Source organism: Vanessa tameamea, chromosome 3 (assembly GCF_037043105.1).
Source record: "Vanessa tameamea isolate UH-Manoa-2023 chromosome 3, ilVanTame1 primary haplotype, whole genome shotgun sequence".
Lineage (NCBI taxonomy): Eukaryota > Metazoa > Arthropoda > Insecta > Lepidoptera > Nymphalidae > Vanessa > Vanessa tameamea.
Window position 1 is genome coordinate 4,198,180 of NC_087311.1, and position 24,184 is coordinate 4,222,363.

Sequence of the window (24,184 nt, forward strand, 5' to 3'; positions counted from 1 at the left end):
ATATTTATTCGTTTTTTCTTTTTATATATATTTTATTATAATCTAATTTCTTCTTTAAATAAAGTTGCAAACAAAATAATCCTTATATTAGTAATTAATTATGTAATGTTTATACAAATCGGTGACAATTAATTAACATTACATAAACATTTTATGCTATCATAACATTATTAACGAAAACAATTCACACGCTTAAAAACACACCGCATTTGATTGAAAACTTAAGAATTATTTATATAAAGTCAAAACAATATGGCAGTATAACTTATGGTCAATTAACGGTCAGTCTCTGACATATATATGAAATTGTTTTTAGCATCTATCTAAGGTTATCGTAAGTGTGGATATAAGAGAGGAATGTTGTATGCAATTTTAGTTTTAATTTAAAATCTAGATCATATAATGTGGATATTCACTTGGTGGTTGGGTTTTGTGGAAGCCCGTCTAGGTATGTAACACCCATTTATCATATAATGTACCACCAAGCAGCAATACTTGGCATAGTGTGTTCCGGTTTGAAGAGTGAGTAAGCCAGTATAACTGTAGGAACAAGGGACGTTATATCTTAGCTTCCAGGATCGGTGGCTCGTTGGCAATATAAAGAATGGTTAATATTCCTTACGGCGCTAAGGTCCATGGGTAAGGTTACTTACCACCGGGTGGCCCATTTGCTTGTCCGCCCACCTATATCATAAAAAAACGTTAACATTAAATCCTCAGAATACAAAGATGCAATCGCTTTTATTGCTACTTGCTTAGATTCTCTTGATTTAATGACTAACACACTTTTGACCTTCACTTGTAAATTTAGTGACCATATTTAATTATGTTGACAATATTTACAAAAACCCCATTTTTGTATTTCAATTTAACCTCTTTTGGTATTCATATTATTAAATATAAATCAAATCGAATCTATCTTGTTATAAATATAATCAAGTATACCACAGGTAGTATTTAGTAATGTTCCTATTGATAGCCTAGTAACCGATTTCAGCCATAGCAGGCGTTTTCAAGCAGGGTCTCCCTTTGTTTATGTGGCTCAACAAAAGTGCACTCTCTGTTTCTTTACTATCACAATGCAATGCGATATGGGATCTAAAAGAAACCAGATTGAGAACCATCGAATTTAGGTGCTTTCCTAGACAAGGAAGTATTAAAAATTAAAATGCAAACCAAATCAAAATAAAATTTATTCGAGTAGGCTTTTATAAGCACTTTTGAATCTTCATTTAACAAACTATATGAGTATAGGTGAAGCTACCACCGGTTCGGAATGCAGATTTTACCGAGAAGAACCGGCAAAAAACTCAGTGGTTACTCTTTTTTAACATTCAAAAATACAAAGTCACGTTAATTGAATATAATTATACTTATATGTATGTAATACATCCTGCCTGGAAGTCAATAAGTATTACCTCCACGCTTTTTATCATCTACATAATCTTGTATTTAATAATACGCCTTCTTTGGCAATGTATTTTTTAACAAATGATTTCAATTTATGAATCAGCAAAGTTAAAAATACCTGCAGAATTTTATTATAGAAACGGATACCTTGCCCCAGCTACTCAGAATTCTTTAACATAAAAATCCAATAACGCTTCATGCTGCCTTGTAAGCTTGCCCCAGCACCATTCAGGTAGTACACTAAACAAACAGTGTTAAGTGATATGGTATAATCATAAAATATCATATAAAAACATAAAATTCACGCTGTTCACGTCAATATTTTAAATTTAAAGCAGATAAAGCTGCGAAGTTTAACTGCTAATATAATGTTATAACTTACAAAACGCGCTCCATCCTCAGATGTATGTTCAGTATTTTTATCAATTAGACATCAACTTCAACGTTTTCTCATTTAATAGTATAGATGTATTTATGTAGTAGTAATTATTCTTTGGACAGCCAGAGTGCCTAATGTAGAAACATATACATGAGTTTGGAGTTCTCCTTGACCTAAAAAATTACACTCCGTTTCAGCTTGGATTCACAGGGAAGTGTTTACGTATTAATTTTTAGTTACATAGCAGATTATATGTATTTCGGTTTAACATATCCTACAGATATTATTGCTTCAGTATAATACTTAACATTTATTTTAATTATTAAATTATTAATCGTTTGTAATGTAACAAACTCTTTTTGTAATCCTTGTTCTACATTTACCATGAAAATCTGCGTCACTGTAAATTTATAATTCATTGAATACCATTGTTTTAAACAAAATGATGTTCTTCAAAAGCAGCTTTTAATAGTTATTTTTACAGGATTGTATTTTATATTTAATTTACGAATTATATATCTAAACATCGATAAAAACAAATCAACTGATTATACATTTAATATAATCATAGAATTTAATTTGTACTATCATATAAAAACGCCAAAGTTTTTATACTTCCCAGAAACTACTAGTCTGCTTTGAATAACATTTATTTTAATTCTAAAACTATATAAGTTAAAGCTAGAAACCGATAACAAGGCGGTAACAACGAACGGTACTCGAGTATTTAATTATTTTACAATCACTTGAATATGTAATTATTTTTTGTATGTAATGGGCTTAAAACAAATGAATACGCAGGAGAAATCGCATAACAAAAATAATATTAGATTATAAATTTTGAATTGTGCTCTTAAAAAGTTAATAATATTTCTCATAACATATTTATTGAAACAAAATAAATACAAACTTTAAATGTAAAAAATTTAAGACACTTTTAAATTAAAAAAAAAATCTCATGAAATAATTTGACTTATGTTAAATGTCTAATGTTGACATACATTCTATACTGAGGAAATGTTTAAAGTAAATTCAAGTTAAAATATAAAAATACATAAACCCCTTTTGTATCTCACTTTCCTCTGAAGCTGTTGTTTACTCTAGTCTTTGATTACGGTCCCAACGTACTCCATTATATTGTTACAGTCCCATTGTTTCAGGATTTATTCAGAATGCTGTTTGTATTCAATTTGTGACTCACGTTTTTGCGTTTTAATTAACAAACATTTAACTACAAGTTAAGTTTTGAAAGTTGTTTAATTTTTGACACTTTTTTACATTCATTGTTATGTTAGGTTTTGAAAACAATTGGGTTATAAAATTTGTAATTCTATACGGTTTAAAATTGTAGAATATTATCAAATTATCATCATTAAATATTAAATCATATTAAAGGCGAGTAGTTCCCGTACGGATATCGACATCCCATCTCAGACCGTGGGTAACTTAATAGCCGACTAAAATAATTTGGTTAATTCAAGAGCTCCAATTACCAGCATGGTGGTGAGGAATTAACTTACTTACACAAGCGTACCCAAGGGTAACTTTACAGAGCCTCTTGGCTAAATACGAATTGTATTGTAAAGTTTGTTTATAGATAATGATTAATATTTAAACAAATTATTTGTGGTATTATTTAGCTATCGTACACGGATATTTAAGTTAAGTTTGTATATAAAAATCACATCATGAATGATACGAGTTAGATGGCATAATCGTAAAATAGATCAACAATTGTTTTATCATCTTAATAATATGTATATATATATATGTACTACTAGTATAAATGTACGTAACCAATAATTTTATTTTATATATAAAATACGACATAAAGATAACCATTGTAAACATTTAATTACTTAAGGTAATTTTGTTAGTATGAATATCATAAAATTATATATCATCGTCAAAAAAGTTTCTCTTTTCATTTCAATGTCGCCACTATCTTAATATTATCAAACGAGGTCACCAAAATCCGCCGGGGCTCGAGCGAAATGCCCCGAGCCTGTTGAACGCCGCAACAAGTGCTGCATCGATCAGTAATTCGCATCCACACCCCGCGCGTACCTAAAACTGCTTTTATGAAAAATTTGTTATTGATTGACGATTATGGTACAGCGCTTTCTGTGATTTATTTAACAATTTCCTCGTTATTGAAACAGGACATTTGTGGTTTAATTAAAACTATAAAAAACGTAAATATTTACGTACCGTTGTCGCTTTTGTTTTAGATTTGAAAACTTAGACACAGCGCTGTCTGTATTTCACAATGTCAATGTTATTGAAACAATATTTTTATGATTTAATTGATTACTACAAAAATATTTGATTTGAGGACTCGTCCAGTACTTCCTGTAGTTTATTTTTGTCCGACGTCCATAGTATTTAAGGATGTTATTATTTACTTTGGATATTACGAAACAGTTTTAGCTGTAATTGTTGTTTTGGAAATGATTGGTTAAACTATATTGTTTGATCTTTTTTCGAATTTCAACGCAATTCTGACAGAAAGAGAGATACAGTGATTAACTAAACCTCGCTATACAACGTTTATAAGTATAGATACGTAGATATCTATTCAATTACGAAGACGCGCCCCTCCGCGCGCTAAATTATTGGCACGCATGAGTGATGCTCGTGTCTACAAAAATACTTAATGTGGGTGATTGTGATGATACAATAAAGACAGCAAAACAAAATACAAATTAGATTAGATTTGTTTATATTATCGATAATTTAACGTATTCCACATTCGTGAGTCAACAGATGTATAAGGTCGTAAGTACTTCTAGTTATTATTTATCAATTCGTTAGTATTCTTTTTTTAATTAAATTATATTTCTACATAAAAATTAAAGTACGTTTACGTGTTCTTAACACGAATATACATACATATATGTTTATATTTAAAACAAGCAGTTTGTTTAAATGTTTCGCTATAATTTGGTTTCTCTTACTATTTATACCCTACTGGTTACTTTCCAATAAATAAACAAAATAAATCAATTGATATAATTATTAGTAATAATATAATTAATTAAATGCAATATATATACATAAATCCTTATTGTGCATTACATTAAAGAAGTAATTTGAAAATCAAATAAATGGCTATTTAAAGTATAAAATAAAACGAATTAATTATAACTCCCATTCGAAATAAGATACTGAACATTCCATGTAATAAAACCCATCTCACTTTCTGTTTTACCACAATATCATAAAAACTGTAGTCATAAAAGTAAAGCAATTTTATGAAATGGTACTAAATTTTAAAAGTTGTGTTAAACTCTCGCGTATAACTCGGGTACCGAATCCTTGGAGCTTAAACATGCGCAGCAAGATGACGTAGACAGAGTAGAGCTACTAAGTCTTTAAGAGTTAAGAATATATCCACGAACACAGTAAAACGATACTCGTTGGCCAGGAAATAACACCGATAGTGAGATCGCTGAATTCTAATTAATATCTTTGTTATTATCGATTTTTAAAAGAACTTAATTGACCCCTCCGAACATTACAAATGAAAAATCAATAACTTTTCTTAGTTAGTACATCTTACTTGAAATAGTTGAACCGTTAATTTCAAACTACATATAGTACAACAAAATGGAAAATGAAACACAAATGAACGATTAAATCAATCCTGGTTTTAATTTATTTTAATATCGCTGGTGGTATTTTTCCGTTATAAATATAAAAAAAAAAACAAATTTTGTCACAGATGCGATATAGTTCAGTGATAATAGAAGATATTCAAAACTGAAATTATACATTCATAATTAGTGTTTATAATAAAACTATATAATATTTTTCTTAAAGAGACAAAGATGTAATTTTAAGGCACACAACTTAGTTCCCAAAGTCGATGACGCATTGGTAATATGAGGAATGATTGATATTTCTTACAGTACCAATGTCTATGGGCAGTTTATGACCACCATCGGGCAGCCAATATGCCAGTCCGCCTACCTTTATGACATAAAAAACATACATAAGTCCACCATTGTAATTATCATAAGCTAAAATACTTTATTTTAAATGTTCCAAGGCTGTGACTTCTAATTAGCAAATTTTTAGAAATGTTAGACACAGAATTGTATTGTATTGTATTAAAGTTAATGAGCACGTTTCTACGTAAATATATTTAGTACATCTTAATTGGAACAAACTTAATTTGAAAAACAAACTCAATTTGAAAAACAAACTCAATTTGAAAATAATATTTTAATAATAAAAGATTATAGCTAAATAAAAAAGTTATAAGAGCTAAAGTAGAACTAAATTCAAGTATTCTTTACTTTTGATTAACCAAGGGGTTCGAACGACGGTACCACTGAGCGTTCACGTGCTTAATTTATCTGTCTGTCATCTCAAACTAAACGAAAAGAAAATAATTTATATATTATAATTTATATTAGAAGGAAAACTGCATCTGTATACACTTGCTGCATTCAGATTAAATTCAACCACATGTATATCATACAATCCACCTTGGAGCGCTTGGTGGAACAATCTACCGACTTATTCTTCTTCTTGTGAGGGGAAGAGGCCTGTGCTGTTGTGGAATCGATCCATTTTAACCAAAAACCGCTTTTTTTCTACCAGTAATAGTGCTTCTCTACCAACAAATAGGTGTTATGCTTGTAAATTTAATAAAATAATATTTATGAATTACTGTTTTAATCTTACGAAACTATATAAAAGTCGGGAAAAATTTAAAAGTATATTCTAAGGGAGAGATGTCGGATAGATTTTGTTACGAACCCGTATTATAATGCCACACGTAACTTTTATCAGATTTCTCTGAGGAAATGTGTTTAGGAACCCCATTTATGTCGGTAAAAAACTAAATTACTTGGGTTGACGTGTTGAGATCGTCCAGAGAATACCATCGGTGGTGATGTACAATTTTATTAGTTATACTATTTCACGTTATATAATATTATATTAGTCGCACGATCCATTGGCTTCGTTCGCAGAAAATAAAATGAGTCAATGATTCTTATCACAAAACACAAAAACAAAACAAAAACTATACGTTTTTGTGATATTATAAAACCCTACTGGTTTTATGAAAGCCCAATTGAGTAGGTACTATCCACTCATCATATATTCCAAGCAGCAATGCTTAGTATTGTTGTATTCCGGTTTGAAAGGTGAGTGAGCCAGTGTAACACACAATGTGTACACAAGGGACATAAACTCTTTGCTCCCAAGACGTGACGCTTTGGCGATGGAAGGAATGGTTAATATTTCTTACAGCGCGCGTTTATTATTATTTATTTATTATTATTATTATTAGGTGGTGACCACTTACCATCAGGTGGCCTATTTGCCTCTCTGGCTATCTATACCTTGTTATCGGAAAAATAATGATCCATTGAAAGGATTGATTGCATAACACTAATTAGATTACACTTTACCACAAAAAATTGCAAAATATTTGCATACCACAACATTGACATTTACTACACTACATATATACATTCCCACGACCACGGTATTTGTGTCTTTTTCATATATAATATTAACGAGCTCTTTTTAACACGCTTATATTAGCTTTACTTGTATGAGCTTTACTTCAACGGTTATAACGGTATGTAAGAAAATCTTCGATTAGGATGTAATATTGCACACGCTCTGAGTTCTGATGACAATACATGACTAGCTAAGAAACGTCATTACAAATCCAATATGGCGGCTTCCCCAAGATGGTGGACAAGCTGTTTGATATCCACCCCCATGATATGGATATCTAATGAAAGGGTTTGCTGTCAGGAATAGGAAAAAAATAGTCACGTGACTTAAATCAAATATGGTAGACGTCCAAGATGGCGGATTGGCTATTTGAAATGCACCCCCATGATATGGGTATTAAATGACAGGGTTTGCTTTTGTAATTTTTAGTGCGTGCTAAAACCGAGTTTTTTAAACTATTATTTTTAGACAAAACGCTCCATTTGTAATTTTTAGTGCGTGCTCAAAGCGTGTTTTTTAGTTTTTAAACTACTATTATTTATTTATACTCATTTTAATGTGATTTCTGAGTGCTTATTTCAACGGCAGTGGCTTTCTTTACTCATAAGTTATGAATAATAAAATATTTTTATTCGTAGTTCTAGTATTCTCAATTTTAAGTATATTTCATGCACAAAACCAAATACCTACAACTATAAAATCTTAATACAATACTTACCTATATTATTGTTATTACATTTTCAAATTAAGGTAAAATAATTACAAGTGTCTATGTATTCTTAAGTAAATTAGTTTAATATAGAACCTTGTAGTAATCTAAGTCAGGAAATCATTTATTAAGTCGTAATAAATTGATTGGTCAACGCAAGCGGCATGGGGCCAGTTTAAGTACACTTTTCGCTAATGGAAGTTCGACGTCTGGCGTTTAATTATATAAGTTATATGAGTTATTTTGTCCCCCATCTATATTTATAATTAACTAGCTACCCGGACCGACTTCGTGTGGACAACTCACCATTTTCCCCCTTTAAGTTGAAATTTCCTAGTCACTAAACTAGTAATTAATCCTATGTTATCAGGGCCGGATCTACCATATAGTCTTTTGGGCTTCTGCCCAGGGCCCCGTGGATTCAAGGGGGCCCCAGCTAAGTCAAGTCAAGGTAAAAAATAGACGATAATGCGAAAGAATCCATAACTTTATTAAATTAAACAGGTCGTATGGTTTCAAGTCTACGTTCAAATATGTCTTAGCCCACCTAAGTAGTGTTAGACCGGGCCCCTCTAAACTTACGGTCCGGCCCTGTATGTTACAATGTTCAGCTCAGTACGTACAGATTTATACGCATTAATTTTAATAGGTTTACAACAAACAACTACAGTATAATGTTACGTTTTCGATCCAATTTGATGAGCATTTAATTTACAGTTAAATTTTATTTTATTATAGTCTAAATAAAACATTGAATAACTAGTGAAGATATATCGAAATGATCTTTTGGCAACAGTGCTCTTTCTATCATAAATGGTATATATATTATTGGTTGAAATAATTTAAGCAGAGTGAACGGAAACTTCTTCGAATTCCAATTCAACAACAAAATATAAAATTTAACAATTAATTACTATTTATATTCCAACATTTACAGAATAATATGTTTCAATGCAAAGAACATTATCATCGAAATTAAGATCAAAAATATCAACAATTATTAGGTTATAATTTGTTTTTTATTATGTTAAATGTACCCAATGAATGTAATTCATAACTATTTCAAAGATTTATTGAATGTAACTAGGTCACGCATACAAAGACGCGTGTACTATCTCTTTCGTTCGTATTTCTCGCATATCGTTAAAATAAGATTAAATAATGTGGCTTGGCTCACATTTTATTTCGTCCTTCGTTGTCTTTGGATGGTTGAGCCGTAAATAGCTTTACGTACACTTAAAGCGCTTTCTATTTTGATGGATTTATTATGGATCTTAAAGATAAGATTCTGAACATAAACGGCTTTCTTCACTACTTTATACTAAACTATAATATTATTATCTGTACTATAAAGTTTCTTGTTATTTTGTGTAGTTTTTTCATAGACCTCTTAAAAGTCTTCGATAGCCACATGACTATCATACCCAGTGGCTTGGTTATAAGACTGCATATTTGCTGGGTTCAAATCCAAGTTGGTCCCGAAAAATTTATTGAGTGTATCCGTCGAGAAATTATCAGTAAGAACCTAGCGTTTAGAAATTGACAGTGTCGCACTCCCGTGACACAGAAGGAACGTTAATACATTAATCCATCCATGCAACTTAAGAAAAGATGACTACTACAACTACTATTCGCAAAATACAGTCAAGCAAATGTGACACTTTATTTCAAGTTATATTACCTCTGCTCTGTCAGTAATAAAATAAAACAACTCACATCACACTGACTTCCATTATATTAAAACCACTCGATACATATATTAATTATAACTTTAACAGCAAATCCGTCCTTCGTCATAAGTTTATCTCTCCAGTTAAAAATCCCGCGCTTCTCCGTGCCAGGCAGTACCAGCTCGCCTCACCACGCCACGAGACGGAAGTGACGGGAGTGCCACAACACGGTGTCGATAACCGAATCAATAATCATACTTCATACATGTTATTTCAATTTAAAAAAAAACGTATTTAAAAGTCAAAGCAGTACTAAATATTATTATTTCAATTAAAATTATATAAGTATATTTAAAAAATCATGACAGTAATCTTCTATAAATATAATTAGAATAGCAGTGTCTGTTGTCACGGCCGAACGACTGAATTGAATTTGATGGAATTAGCTTGAATCCCAAGGCAGGACAGGTTAATTATAAAGGGGAGTTTTAAGTATGTAGAAATAGCCTATTGTGCGGAAAATTAGCGTGATTATATTGAAATAATGCAATTGATGGTATACATTTTAATATTGAAGTAAAGAAAGACACATTATTGACATGCAAAAATTTTTTTATCGTTGTCAAGTGATGGATGTTATTCGTTGCTAACGCTTATTGCGCATGCGCTCCAACACCTAACTTCTTTATACTTAAAATTTATCTTTAACACGAAGGCGAATAATAGTTGATTTTACACTAAATCTGAAAATCAATTAGTTCCTATCATCTATGTGCATTATTGTAAGGCTCTACTCTCGGACAAAATTAATTATTTTATTATATAAATGGCTTAATTGTTAATAATAGAATTAAATTAAATAATGTAAATATCATTAATGTAATATAATATTATTATTATATTATTACGCTATCAGTGTATCTGTTTGTTTAAACGCACTAATTTTAGATAAACCAGTTAGTCCTTTTAGAAAGTGTTAAATAATTCTTATATAGAAAAGGGTTATTGACTATTTAATATAATACTATGACCGGCGAGGGCGGACAGTACGTTAACCGCGGATAACCTGCGCGGAGCAGATAATGTTTAGCAGAGGTTTATAATATATTATTATATTAATTATAATAAGCAAATATAAATTTTACTGCTAGTAGAAGTCTAATATGAATATAGTAATATTGATTACTTTATTCAAGATCGCCAGTAAATGAACGGTTATGTATATATTTCAATGTTAAAAAAATAGTTTTTCATGTTATTTTTCCTTACAACCTATAATAATAGATCATACGTATCTTGTAGAAAATTAGAACTTTGTCATCAATATTCATCTTGAAAATATTCATTTTTTTAAGGTACAATGAATACGAATTTTCATTCAGAGAGCACTCATGGCAGCTCTTAACGCCAAAATAATTACGTCTCGTTGACCTAGAAATACGTTGTCGTAAATATCAGTGGAATTAGGTACTAGAATATTTAAAAAAGGATCACACGTTGGTACTCTGTAAATTATCATTTTATTGAGCTAAAAATAACACTGATATTGTGAATATATACATACATACATACATTAGCAGCCTGTAAATTTCCCACTGCTGGGCTAAGGCCTCCTCTCCCTTTGAGGAGAAGGTTTGGAGCATATTCCACCACGCTGCTCCAATGCGGGTTGGTGGATACACATGTGGCAGAATTTCGTTGAAATCAGACACATGCAGGTTTCCTCACTATGTGTTCCTTCACCACCGAGCACGAGATGAATTATAAACACAAATTAAGCACATGAAAATTCAGTGGGGCCTGCCTGGGTTTGAACTCGAAATCATCGGTTAACCCACGCGTTCTTACCACTGGGCCATCTCGGCTCGTGAATATATAGCAATTTATTATTTTGGTGAAATCTTGCAACTGAATTTATAATCAGTTATATTAATCCTGAAATTTCACCACAATTTTCGGAGCTGTCGAAAACAATATCTATAATATAGAAAATATATTATAAATAAAATTCGAACTCTAATCCCGTTTTTTTTAATAGAACCAAACAAAAGTTTATACGATTCGTTAAAAAATAAAAATTTTACAAATCGTTTTGTTAATGGCGGAGTTTTACCGCATTCATAATCTCCTTCTTTTTTTAAATTTTAATTAAAATTGTAATTGCCAAATAACGGTTTTTTCTTAAAATGATAATTTTTTTTTATCAAATACTATATTATATTTTGATTAAAAAGTAAGTCAGTAGTAATAATTATACTATACTGTCTTAATAGTGATATTCTTCTAGAAAAACTCTTAAGACAAACTCTATATTCTATCTTTCAAAATAAATTTCTATTTGCTTTTAACTTTCAAGTGTAACTAGTCACTTTGTCTCTCAACTTTTTATGAAATATAGTTCAATATAAATTCTGAAATACTTACCTAGAAGCCAGCGGTAAAGCAGCGTAGCTACTTGAAACTCGAAACTCTCACCTTTCAAAAGGGTCCTTTCTTCAAATCAAAAGCTTTGTTTTTTTTACTTCGAGTGTAATATTTTTTGCTATAAAAATAATCAAGTATTATCATCGTGACCGTTTCAATAATCTTTCGAGTGTTTTTAAAAAGTATAATTCGCCTTGTCTTGTCCTTCTCTCGGTACTTTAAAATTATTTTTTATTTTTATTTTCACAATAGATATTTCGAGTGATCCATTTTAGGCTGTATGCTAGTATATCGAGGGATGAGTCAGCGATGTCTTAGCTCTAAATATATGCTCTTGTGTTCGAAATAAACCAAATAAAAAATATATGTACATATTACTTACATACCTGCTTTTTTCGTTGTGCCTTCTTCATCAACATTCATGCTTTTGATATTATCATCAATCATTAATTGAATAGCCGAGATGGTCCAGTCGTTAAAACGTGTCCCATCATCTCCGCCAACCCACGAATGTGGAGAAATAAACTTCAGACCATCTCCTCAACAAAGAAAGCATGCTAAGGCGCATAGTAATGAGTCTATTCCTTCACTTACTTTACTAATCATTCAACCCTTATAACATCCATTTAATGTAATATAGAATATTATAAAATGGTTTGTCCTGACTAACGATCAAAGAACAGCACAAAGTTCTCTAGACTAGTCTAGAAAGTGAAGTTTAGATTCGGTCAATCAATATAAAATTTAGCTGTATAAAGTCAAGTGCTATAATTTGACATTTCAAGTGCTATAAAATGACAAATAGTCCGTCTAATTTGAAGAATGACCTAGATTGGGTGATGCAATGACGACATTGGAATCATATTAAGCGACACGTCGGCGAGCGATCGGCCATCAATATTTGAGTAGCACACACAGTTGAGGAACACAAGCATATGACAATTGTAAACAAAGGCACGCTTCAAATACACTATTTTCCAAGTTTGTACGCTTATGTATATACATCTTTAAATTCCCGTCAGTTTGTGTAGTTGTATTGTGTTTAATCTAGAAAGTCTTTTATTAAATCAAAACAAAGAAAATAACTGTAAAAATCTTACCGCAGATAAAGGCTTTCTTAATATAATTATGAGCATATAATTTATTATATACCCAGAATTAGCTAATTATATAATTAGTACAAGTCTCTGTTTTTTTTTATTATACAAGTTGTCGCTCGCGGCTTTAGTCCCTTTTTAAAGGTTGGTCGCCAAGTGTTAGGCATAAAAAAGTAGTATTTATGTCCCATACCTACATCAGAGCCGAGATGGCCCAGTGATTAGAACACGTGCATCTTAATCGATGATTGCGGGTTCAAACCCAGGAAAGCACCACTGAATTTTCATGTGCTTAATTTGTGTTTATAAAAGGAAAACATCGTGAGGAAACCTGCATGTGTCTAATTTCAATGAAATTCTGCCACACGTGTATTCCACCAACCCGCATTGGAGCAGCGTGGTGGAATATGCTCCTTACCTTCTCCTCGAAGGGAGAGGAGGCCTTAGCCCAGCAGTGGGAAAATTACAGGCTGCTATTGTAATGTAATGTAAACCTACATCAAACTTGTTTGTTTCCCTACAATTGTATTAGATTGGCAAACTGTATTATTTACTTACAGAAAAGCGACTTTCGCAATAAATTCATTTCATGTATTTATAATAATAATCATATGTTTTTGATTGTAAGTTTTGATTAACCACATTCATGAAAAACTACTATTTCTGCTTACATGAAACATGCATTGCATGCAGTTCGGATGCTTCCAAACGTTTTATATGTTTAACATTTAAACGTGAATATTTTACTTGGCGATGGTACTTTTTATAAGCTCGTCAGAGTAGGTACCATTCATTCATCACTTATTTTTCAGCTATTTACACCTAATAGCACCACTTAGCATTACTAAGTTCTGGTTTGAAGGGTAAGTGAGCTGGTGTAATTACAAGCGCAAAGGAATATAACTTTGTAGTTCCCAAGGTTTATAGCTCCTTGGCGATGTAAGGAATGATTAATAATACAGCGTCAATGTGTTTGCCAATCCGCATACCATTTATAGATATAACTTATCTTTCAACTGACAACAGTTTATAATCAACACTCTATTATACCTAAGGTAACTATTAGAAAGCTCCTTAATTATATATCGAATGGAGTATAACACGAGGCTGTGCCCGTACTCCCAAGACGCCCTACATGACCTTCCGTACCTGTTGCTCGCCCAGAGAAAGTGACGCGGCCAAAATGCGCCGCCGCCCTTGGTGATACCAACTTATAATGTCTCATCCGTTTAATGGCAAATTATTCTAACTTCGATAAAAAAAGGTATAAAAATTAAGTTTAATTTATAATATTTTTAAATCATTCAACCAATCAGTATAGCAACGAAACAATTGGAACCATTGATGTTAAATAATCAATTACCATCCTGATTTGCATAAATAATTTATTTAAATTACAAAACCTTAAACTAGTACAGCCAAGTGATATCCAATTATATACAAAAATTGTGATTAATTTACTTAATCAACATTTGCATAGATCGATACTACTAACAAGCATCATCCGTCTTAGCTGCAGATGTAAGATATATCTCAAGTTGCAGCAAAAAGCAATATATAATGTACAATTATACGGAGTGCGTGCAGCGAGGCGTGAGCGATTATACGGGTGAATTCATTCGCATCGCACCTGCAAATATGGGGTAAGGTCGCATCTGGGAGGGCAACACTGGCCCGGGGAGCGGCAGTTTTCGCGAGACGCGGTGCTGGCCGCGCGCCGCTCAACCCTTAACCCGATCCGCGTATAAAACAAGTGCTTCAACTGTTATTCTTCCAATTAAATACAAAACTACTCATTCATAAACGGTATATTAAAAATATTGATTTCAAAAATTTATTTAATCTTAATTAAATCTTATTTAATTTAAATCAATTTGAGTAACGTGTCAAAAATCTTTCGGTACCTATCATATAAATAATTATTATTCATATTGTATGCATGTATTTTGGTGTTGTATTATTTATGTACAAAATTTTATAAAGTTGGATATGTTTCCTATGATTTCTATTGAATTATAATATTCTAATGGTGATGTGAACGCTTAGCTGCCATTGAAGTATTAAGGTCGATGTTCACACTTGACTTAATTGACAATGAACTTTCCCATATGACATCAAAGCGAATAATTATTTTACAAAATTTTAGTATTTAACAAGCGAAATCTGAGTTAAAATAGCTTCGGGAAATATAATTCATGTTATCGATGCTAATTTATAAACAAAAGATATTTCTTATTAAAAATCTGTTCAATGACATGCCAAAAAAAATATAAAAAGTAGGTCTCATAGAATTCAATACGCAAATTCAATTTTAATTCAAGATTATACTTACGAGTAAAACCTCGAAGACGGCTGAACAACAGTAGCTCAGCGCTACGCATAAATTGAATCCTCTTCGGAGTTAGACATAATTTGATCTTTCTAGAGGTTCGCTCTGGTTGAAAACTGCTAATTTAAATAAATTCGCAATCTACTGAGATGATCTTTCCTGAGATAACTCGAAGCGCAACAGTTAGCTCGTTATCTGGTCTCCTTTTATATGATTTTTCACAGACAATTCGCTTTGAGATTATCCATTCACACTCAGCGACGGAATATTTAAAATATTTTCATGACATTACTTTACTTTACTTTAAATGATGTTTGACATTAATCTAATCTTGTAAAATCAGAACTGCTTGTAAGACTCCTCTTGAATAAAGTATATTTTGATTTTGATTAAGATCTTGTTTTGTCCTTATCGTTTTTCTAAATATTAACATATTGCTGTATTTAGCCTTCGTTTTATTTGTATTAAATTTATTTCACTTTTATTTAAATGGATTGAAAAATGTCGTAAATATATTAATTTTTAATTTAGATTTAAAAATCGACATCCTTCTACAAATTTAGATAACAATGAAATAAACCCTAATTCCTCTTTTATATTAAAGATTATTTTATAACTAAGCTCAGTACAAAAGTAAATAACCCATATTATGGTCTCCTTCTTTATTTATTTATTTCTTCTTCCACCTTCTTTATTCATTAAAATAGATGCAATAGTCATAACCTTTACTGCAAAGACAGAACTAATATGGCATCTATGTAGTTATCTCAGTAATGTCGACTTGACTGTACGTAGCAATGAATTTTAACAGTAGAATATTCAGTAATGACTCCTTTTGACCCAGATCTTGAGCGATTCGTTAAATATTCAAATATTAATTATTCAATCCTTGTCAATCTACATTTGTATATCAACGTTTTGATATTTTCAAGTGATTATAAAAATCCCCAAAGGAACGACGGTATGCAATCGAGCGACACAGTTTTCTTAAACCTACTTTGCATAGAAAATGGACGATGGAATGGAAAAGCAGTAAAATTTTGCAAAGTTTATAGTATCTTATTTGGTATTAAGGCATTGGGTTCTATATAAAATGTTTTATGCAATTACATCAACCCATCCCAAAGACTTTATTAGCATTATTTGGTGATGTTGATTTCCGCTGAATATGCCGCTAAAAATAAGTTTTAAACAAAATAAACAACCTTTGAAAATCGAATCAGACTGTATTTTTTGCTTATAAATGAATTTACAAGTGAAGTTAATTACTTACAATAGAAACCATATGCCAAATCAATAATGCATTGAGGTGCTACGAGTTTTTATGCTCTCGCTTTGTTTTGCAAAAACAGTACATATTTTACTTGGCGGTAGAACTTTGTGCAAGGCCGTCTGAGTAGGTACTTACTCGTCAGATATTCTACTGCCAAACATAATATCGTTATGTACTGGTTTGAAGTGAGTGAACCATTGGAACTACAGGTACAAGGGACATAACATTTAAGTTTCGAGATTGATGGCGCATTGGCAATTAAATGAATGATATCTACATCAAAAAAAAAAAAATATTTAATTTAAATTGTTTATAGTTCAATAGCATATTCTGGGTATGATAAGCAATTAAAACTCCTTCGTCCATAATTATCTACGAAAAAAATAATATTTACTAATATAGTGGTTAATCCGAAGTCACGACGTAAACAAACACCTACACGTTAAGTTCGTAGTACGCTACAGGCGGCGCCCACGCACGCCCGTCCGTGACCCCTGCCATGCGTCTAGCAGGTAATTTACTACTACTATACGGCAAATCATTTCAATTTTAAAATATATTCTTTATAATTTAAATACAAACCGTAACCACAAACAGTGATCGATTCTACGGTATTTTCACACATTCTACGGCAGTTCTAATTCTCTGAATTTGCTAAAATTCCCTCTCTAGAATCATTATTCACAATCTATACATATTATAAAATTGTAGTCTGTTTGTGATATTAAAATAACTGCTTTTTACTAAATGCATATGTATGTATTCACGGTACATATATTTCCCACTGCTGGGCTCAGGCCTCCTCTCCCTTTGTTGAAGAGAAGGTTTCATATTCCACCACGCTGCTCCAATGCGGGTTGGTGGGTAAACATGTGGCAGATTCCATCCGACGGTATCCTCGCGATGTTTTTCTTCATCACCGAGCTCGAGTGACAAAAGCTTATGTAATTGACTTACATTGCCACGGCGAATTAATACAATTTTGTATAATCCCAGCAATTGCAAACGTTGAAAACACAGAAATTGCCAAGTATTTCAGTGGACCAAAGTATGATTACATTTAGCGTTCAAACCAAACCAGTTACTCTTGCGAGCCTGGAGCGGTCTGCCTCGTAGATAATTTCACAACATTATATAATTATATTATATCATATTATTTCATATTATAAACACATAGATTGACATTGACCTAATTCCTACAAAATTTAAAACATATAACAACACTTTAAATATACGATATGAAAGAACAAAAAAATATTTTATATTTTCCAAAACTAAATATAATTATCGAAAAGTTTTAACAGCGCGCAAAAATATGTTTTTATTTATTTATTTACCAGCTGCTTTGCGTGAATTCGCAGTTATATAATATATATCCTCTCTCAATAAATAGGTAAATATTAAAATCGAACACGGGAATAGAAAATACTGAGCTTTTTACGTATGTAATGTGTTTATATTTCTATATTTCAGTTATGATTTAGAGAGAATTTATTTCGTTTCACTCTGAAAATTTGAAAGTCTATATAACTAAATTCGTTATTTATATTTATATATTGTTCTTGCTGATTTTCATGCTCCTTAGTTATGTTCGTCAAAATCGCCCGTGCAATCATGCAACAATCATGTTTAAACCAAGCTTAAGACATTCATGCACTTACTATTAAAACTAAGGTTATATTCAATTGTTTAAGAATAATATATATATAAATATTTTAAAAATAATGTAGTTATTCTATTTTACCTTTTGTATAAAATCTAGACCTTCAATATAATCGTATAACAAATAAAGTCAATTTATAGTAAGCCAACGATGCTAAATAAACAATATGTAATGAATATCATGAACTCCATAAGAGTAAAACTAATTTTCTTTAATAGGTTTACCAATTGCTATTATTTCTTATTCTAGATTACAATGTCAAACAATAATATGGTTTTACGTAATAGTTCCAGTTAGTTTTGATAGCATTTATACTAATATTATAAACGCGAAGCTATCTGTCTGTTTGTTGCTCTTTCACGGTCGGTTTGACCGTTGGTCGGTCTGAACCGAATTTGATAAAATTTGATATGACGGAGGCTTGAACTTCAAGGAAGGACTTGGCTATTTTGTGCCTAATACCTGAAAACCAACTGCTAAAACGCGACTGAAGCCGCAGCCGAAAACAACTTTTTAATAAATATAAAACCTCCAAAATACATAAAAGTAAAAACTGGATACACAATTTGATATTGTGAGTACATGTTACTTAATGTAAATCCTTTAATGTAGAAATAAAACCAATATGTGTAGCTTAAGCTTTCTATACGTAAAATTTAATAGAAATAATCTTCTTAGGTTTTTTAGATATCGACAGCGAATCCCTAATAAAATCACAATTTGTTGTAAATTAAAAAAATACAAATAAATTTACATTATTATTTACTCTAGTACTTTTTCAAGCATATCCAAGTAACCTATACTAGGTAAGCTCGTATCATACTATTTTACGTAATTAGCCTATAAGCAGCGGACATACATATTTTCGACACCAAAAACATACAGCAATTATTGATTTTACCAAATTTCCGACTAAAACTAATTCATCAATAAAAAGGAGACAAAGGCATGATATTATTTATGTACATACGTAAATAAAAATATAAAAATTAAATTCACAGAATATAAAAATAAAAAACAGCTTCAAGATAAATTTGAACAACGATAACTGACCTAAAGATATTTGAATAGTCTTTTTTTTACTGTGAGTTATACAAGTGACACAATATAAATCCGTAAATGACTTTTTAAAATTTATCTTTAAAATCTAATTAAAGTATTGTGAAGTAATGAAAAAAGAATAGTTAAAATGAGTGGATTAGGCCCTCCTGGAGTGTGGGCTGCTCAAAAGAGACTCGAGTCCTGGGCAAGAGCGGCTAGAGAGAGGACCTCGAGCGCAAGTAGTGGCCAAAGCCATAACTCAACGGACAGCTTCGGTGAAGATAAATCTCATGGCAGTCCAAGTGTATGTATTTATTATTATTTATTTATATATATTATATTTTAAGCATTAGCATTATTGTATTAGAAGTAATTTGACTTATGAAACAGTGTCTTTCAATTATTTTAAATATCAGAATAAGTAGATATCAGATGAGATATTGAATATGAGTACTTAGTAAGTACAACATACATGTCTGTTCGTACCATGATAAAATAATTAATAATAGATTTCTAAATAAATATTTTTGAAGAATAATTAATTTTTATTTTAAAGCAGAACAAATATCTTAAATACAAACTATTCTGACACTGTCACGATAAATAGATTATGATATATTTATTTATTGACATTACATTATAAGTGATACGTCTTTAAAGGCGTAAACAATATTAATATAGGTAATAAATAATTATAACGAAATATCTTTATTGGTTGGGCTTTGTTCAAGACCGTCTGAATAGGTACCACCATATATTCTACCGAAATATATCAATACCTTGTATTGTTATGTTCCGGTTTGAAGGTTCAGTGAGTCGGCGTAACTACAAGCACAAGGGACGTAACATCCCAACATTGGTCATTGGTTAATATTTCTGACATCGCCAATGTCTATGAACAGTGGTGACCACTTACCATCGGGTGGCCGATTTGTCCGTTCACTTTTTATTATATTATAAATATAAACACATCTAAAAACCTATCACGTGTAAGAACATAATTGAATCATCATTTGAAAATGACTTAGTTACACAGTTAAAATGTTATTTAAACTACATGCAAGAGCTTATATTTCCAAAGTCGTATTTCAGTTTGAAATATTGGCAATAAACTGTATTCGCGATAAGTATCCCTCTCGACGTCGTAACGTGGCGTGACAGAGTGGGTTCCTCACCAACACACTCATAATACTCGTAAGTGCACTGTATGAACTATTATTATTTATATTATTTGACCTGATGAGAGAACAATTTAAAGGTTAAATTTAATAGCACTGTTAAAATATTACAATGTTATTTTTTCTGTCACGTTTACACAGTTATGTGGTTTATCTTTTGTTCAACAATAGAATACTAAGAGATGAGGGTGTAAGAAAATCTTGATCTCGTGTGTTGTCTTGCGCAGTGGGCTAGTCTAACTCTCTTCAACCGTCATGGTCAAAATCGGCCACGAGAACATCATGACCATCATTAAAAGTATTCATTTATTCACATCATTGTATTCGTTTTATAAATGTGGACTATATTAAATATATATATGAATGTCAAAGTAATTAACGCATCTTATTTTAAAATGAATAAAACAACAAAGAGTTCTAGACATGAATTTCTCATAGCTGTGTCTTGTACAATGAATTTCCTTAAAAATAATTTCTTTGTAAAAGCATTTTTTTTTAATTAAAAACGTTCAACATAATTTTTCCGTGCATGACCAGTATATATATGTATATATATCATAAAGTCAATTTACTAGTTAATTAGAATTGACTCTTTTTTATTATACAATAGACCTTATATTGCTGATTTCTATTTCATAACAATAAAAGCGTTATCAAAAATGGATTCAACTTATTTAAACCCAATGAAACTGTTTTATGAACCGAGAATTTAATATTGTTTCGAATATGACTGGTAAATTAAAAAAAAAAAACAATCATTAGTGCTCTCAGCTTTTAATTGAACCGAACGGACACATCCCCAATTAAAAATAGAATGTTGAAAACAAACAGCGTTAATTAAATTTCGAAAACAAACAAAAATCCGTTTTTATTTTAACCTAGAATCGAGTCATTGGTGATTGGATTTTCTTTAAAATAAGCGGATGTGGAATTAGCTTTCTATCAAAATATGACCTGTGTTAGAATGAGTGTTGTATTTTTGTTAATATTGTATATTGGTTTGCGATAATATATCGAACACAATATTTGGAAATTTTCTCTGTCCATACTAAATATTGACTCTTGACATGACAATAGTTAATATGAGGACTTGAATCGCAGTTTCGTATTGGCGGTCTACCTAGAGTCTGCAGAAACACGAGTGCTGTATCCCATCAAAGGCAATTCGACATGATTGGAGAGATATCAAGCGCTGTAGCAAGAACTACCGCTTAAAGCCGCTAAATTACCGAGGCAGCCATAAACTGCTACTGATTTTTTTTCGATGATGACACACACATTTAATGTTATTAAAGGATTATTTATTAGACTTATTCTTGAGAGCCCCACCAAGTTGAAAGTAATGAAAAGACCGCTGGTCTTTGTGGGAGACAGTAACCCGAGCTCTCAAGCAATGAGGGGATTTTTACGACTGACTTGTGGAAGTTTTGAAAGTCGATAACACCATCCAAGTCAACGTCCATTCGCTTAAGCAAATTATTTGACTAAATCCTTAACGACCTCCTCGACATCGTCATCTCTTGAGACGAAATTTTAGGTAAAATTTTTAACAACTATTAGACTAACGACTACTTAACAATTTTTATTTGTGGCTCGTTGGGTTGGTAAATTTCTGGACAACATGCTTAATTTATAATGAGCGATATACATTATATGTTGCAATAGTAATAAATATACAAACAAAAATCTTACCTTCCATCAAATCGTGGACATTCGCAAAGCACGTCACTGGAACCTATATTCAGCATATAGGTATTTTCCAACCGCAGCTATCCATTTTGCGTGTATACTCCATTAAATATTACATTTACTAATACTGAACAATATTGTGTAGTAATTATTAAATTATCAAGATACTAAATAAACTTTATGATTTTTTTTTAAATTATCTTGCAAGACAAATAACATTTTAATAGAGAGTTATTTGGAAAAAAGGAATTTTTTTTTATTGTTACGAGTAAACCTGACAATAATAATCTAACAGTTATGTGACAGCTATTAACAAATGTGTCTAAAAAAATTCAGCGTAATCTGATAAATTAATCTGGTATAAAATTCAGTTGCAACATTCGACCTGCACATTAACAGATGAAATTAAAGAAAAGCATACAACAATTAAATACCTTTTTGACTTTGAGTGTTACATTCAGACAGACGTGGAACATTTTACTTTAAATATGTTGACCTAGAATCACCAGTCATACTAGTATTTTTCATATGATGTAGTTACAATATCCTGTCCATTTTTTATTTGCGTCACAGCCTCCAACTGCTGCGTATCAAGCGAACATACACGTAAAGTTTTTAATTACAACTTCAGTAAAACGACTCGGTTTCAGGAAAAAAAATTGGCGTAGTTGAAATAAATTTCATGAAATTTCACCGATTTAATATTGCCTATATTGTGTTGCCGTTGAAACGAATATGCCTATAAATGTTGATGTTGGATACATTTCAACTTTTTTATTTTATACAGATATAGATTTACTTGGTGCAAACCCGTTTGGGTAGGTACCCACTCTTCAGATATTCTACCGCCAAACAACAGTAATTATTATTGTTGTGTTCCGGTTTGAAAGGTGAGTGAGTATAACTACAGGCACAAGGGAAATAACATTTTAGTTCCCAAGGTTCGTGGCGCATTGGCGATGTACGGAATGGCTAATATTTCTTACAGTGGGCAAGAACATCGAGGTAGATAGCTATAACTTACGATTTATTTAAACATTCATACTATGTGTTTAAAGGAGTGAACTAACATTATAACATTGGCAGGGCATTTTAGATCCCAATTTAAATAAATATTACATTGATAACCTATGTCACACCTACCTTATATACCTTAGTTATTAAAATAAGTGAAACAAAACTGTAATGCATAAGAACCAAATATTGCGATAAGACTGTACTCACCCAGTATCTCAAACATTTTGTTAATAAATTACTAAATACTGCCGATACTCAGAAATGAAACGGCAAATTCAAAAGGGTCAGAATCCAGCCTATTGAAGCTTAACTTATTCATATAAAGACCTTATAAACTGTCAATCGATATTGGCCCAATAAATAATGCATAGAAATACCATAGCCAGAACTTGGAATAATTTATTTTTCCATCAGTGATATATTTTATTTATCTATAACTTCATTTAGAATTATATTATTAATATGAATTTAGTTAGTCAATCAAATGCAATATATGTGTCTCAGACAATTAGTCAAATTAGCCTTTCACTTAGCCATATTATTGAACAACGCCGTTCAACCAACTTTCTAAATAGCATTTGCCAATACGTCTTCCGTTCATTCACCACGCTGCTCCTCCACTACGTGCAGGTTTCCTCACGATGTTTTCCTTCACCGCCGAGCACGAGATGAATTATAAATACAAATTACGCAAATGAATTTATTTGGGTTGAACCCATAATCGTCGGTTTATTTAAATGAAAAAATGGAATATAGAGTTTAAAAAATAATTAGAAACATGGAAATTTATGTATTTTTAATTAAATTTTAGAGCAAGATTACCA

At 31.3% G+C, this 24,184-nt stretch overlaps 3 protein-coding genes across 4 annotated transcripts in view; 2 read left to right on the forward strand and 1 right to left on the reverse strand.

Annotated features, from left to right (window-relative positions):
• Positions 1-5,830, reverse strand: part of LOC113397339 (dehydrodolichyl diphosphate synthase complex subunit DHDDS) — a 412,132-nt gene extending 406,302 nt beyond the window's left edge. The window contains exon 1 of the mRNA XM_026635638.2: positions 5,821-5,830. The gene's annotated coding sequence lies outside the window, so the exon portion shown is untranslated. The remainder of the gene's footprint in view (positions 1-5,820) is intronic.
• Positions 1-24,184, forward strand: part of LOC135194112 (putative uncharacterized protein DDB_G0285869) — a 317,179-nt gene that overhangs the window by 112,363 nt on the left and 180,632 nt on the right. The window lies entirely within an intron of this gene.
• LOC113397251 (synaptotagmin-5-like) overlaps positions 1-24,184 on the forward strand; it is a 52,220-nt gene that overhangs the window by 6,954 nt on the left and 21,082 nt on the right. The window contains exon 1 of one of the 2 annotated variants that reach the window (XM_026635529.2): positions 19,456-19,780. The exons of the other annotated variant lie outside the window; for it this stretch is intronic. Coding sequence (XP_026491314.1) covers positions 19,625-19,780 — 156 coding nt within the window. The 5' untranslated portion in view covers positions 19,456-19,624. Of the gene's footprint in view, positions 1-19,455; positions 19,781-24,184 lie in introns of those variants that run through there. 2 annotated transcript variants of the gene reach the window in all.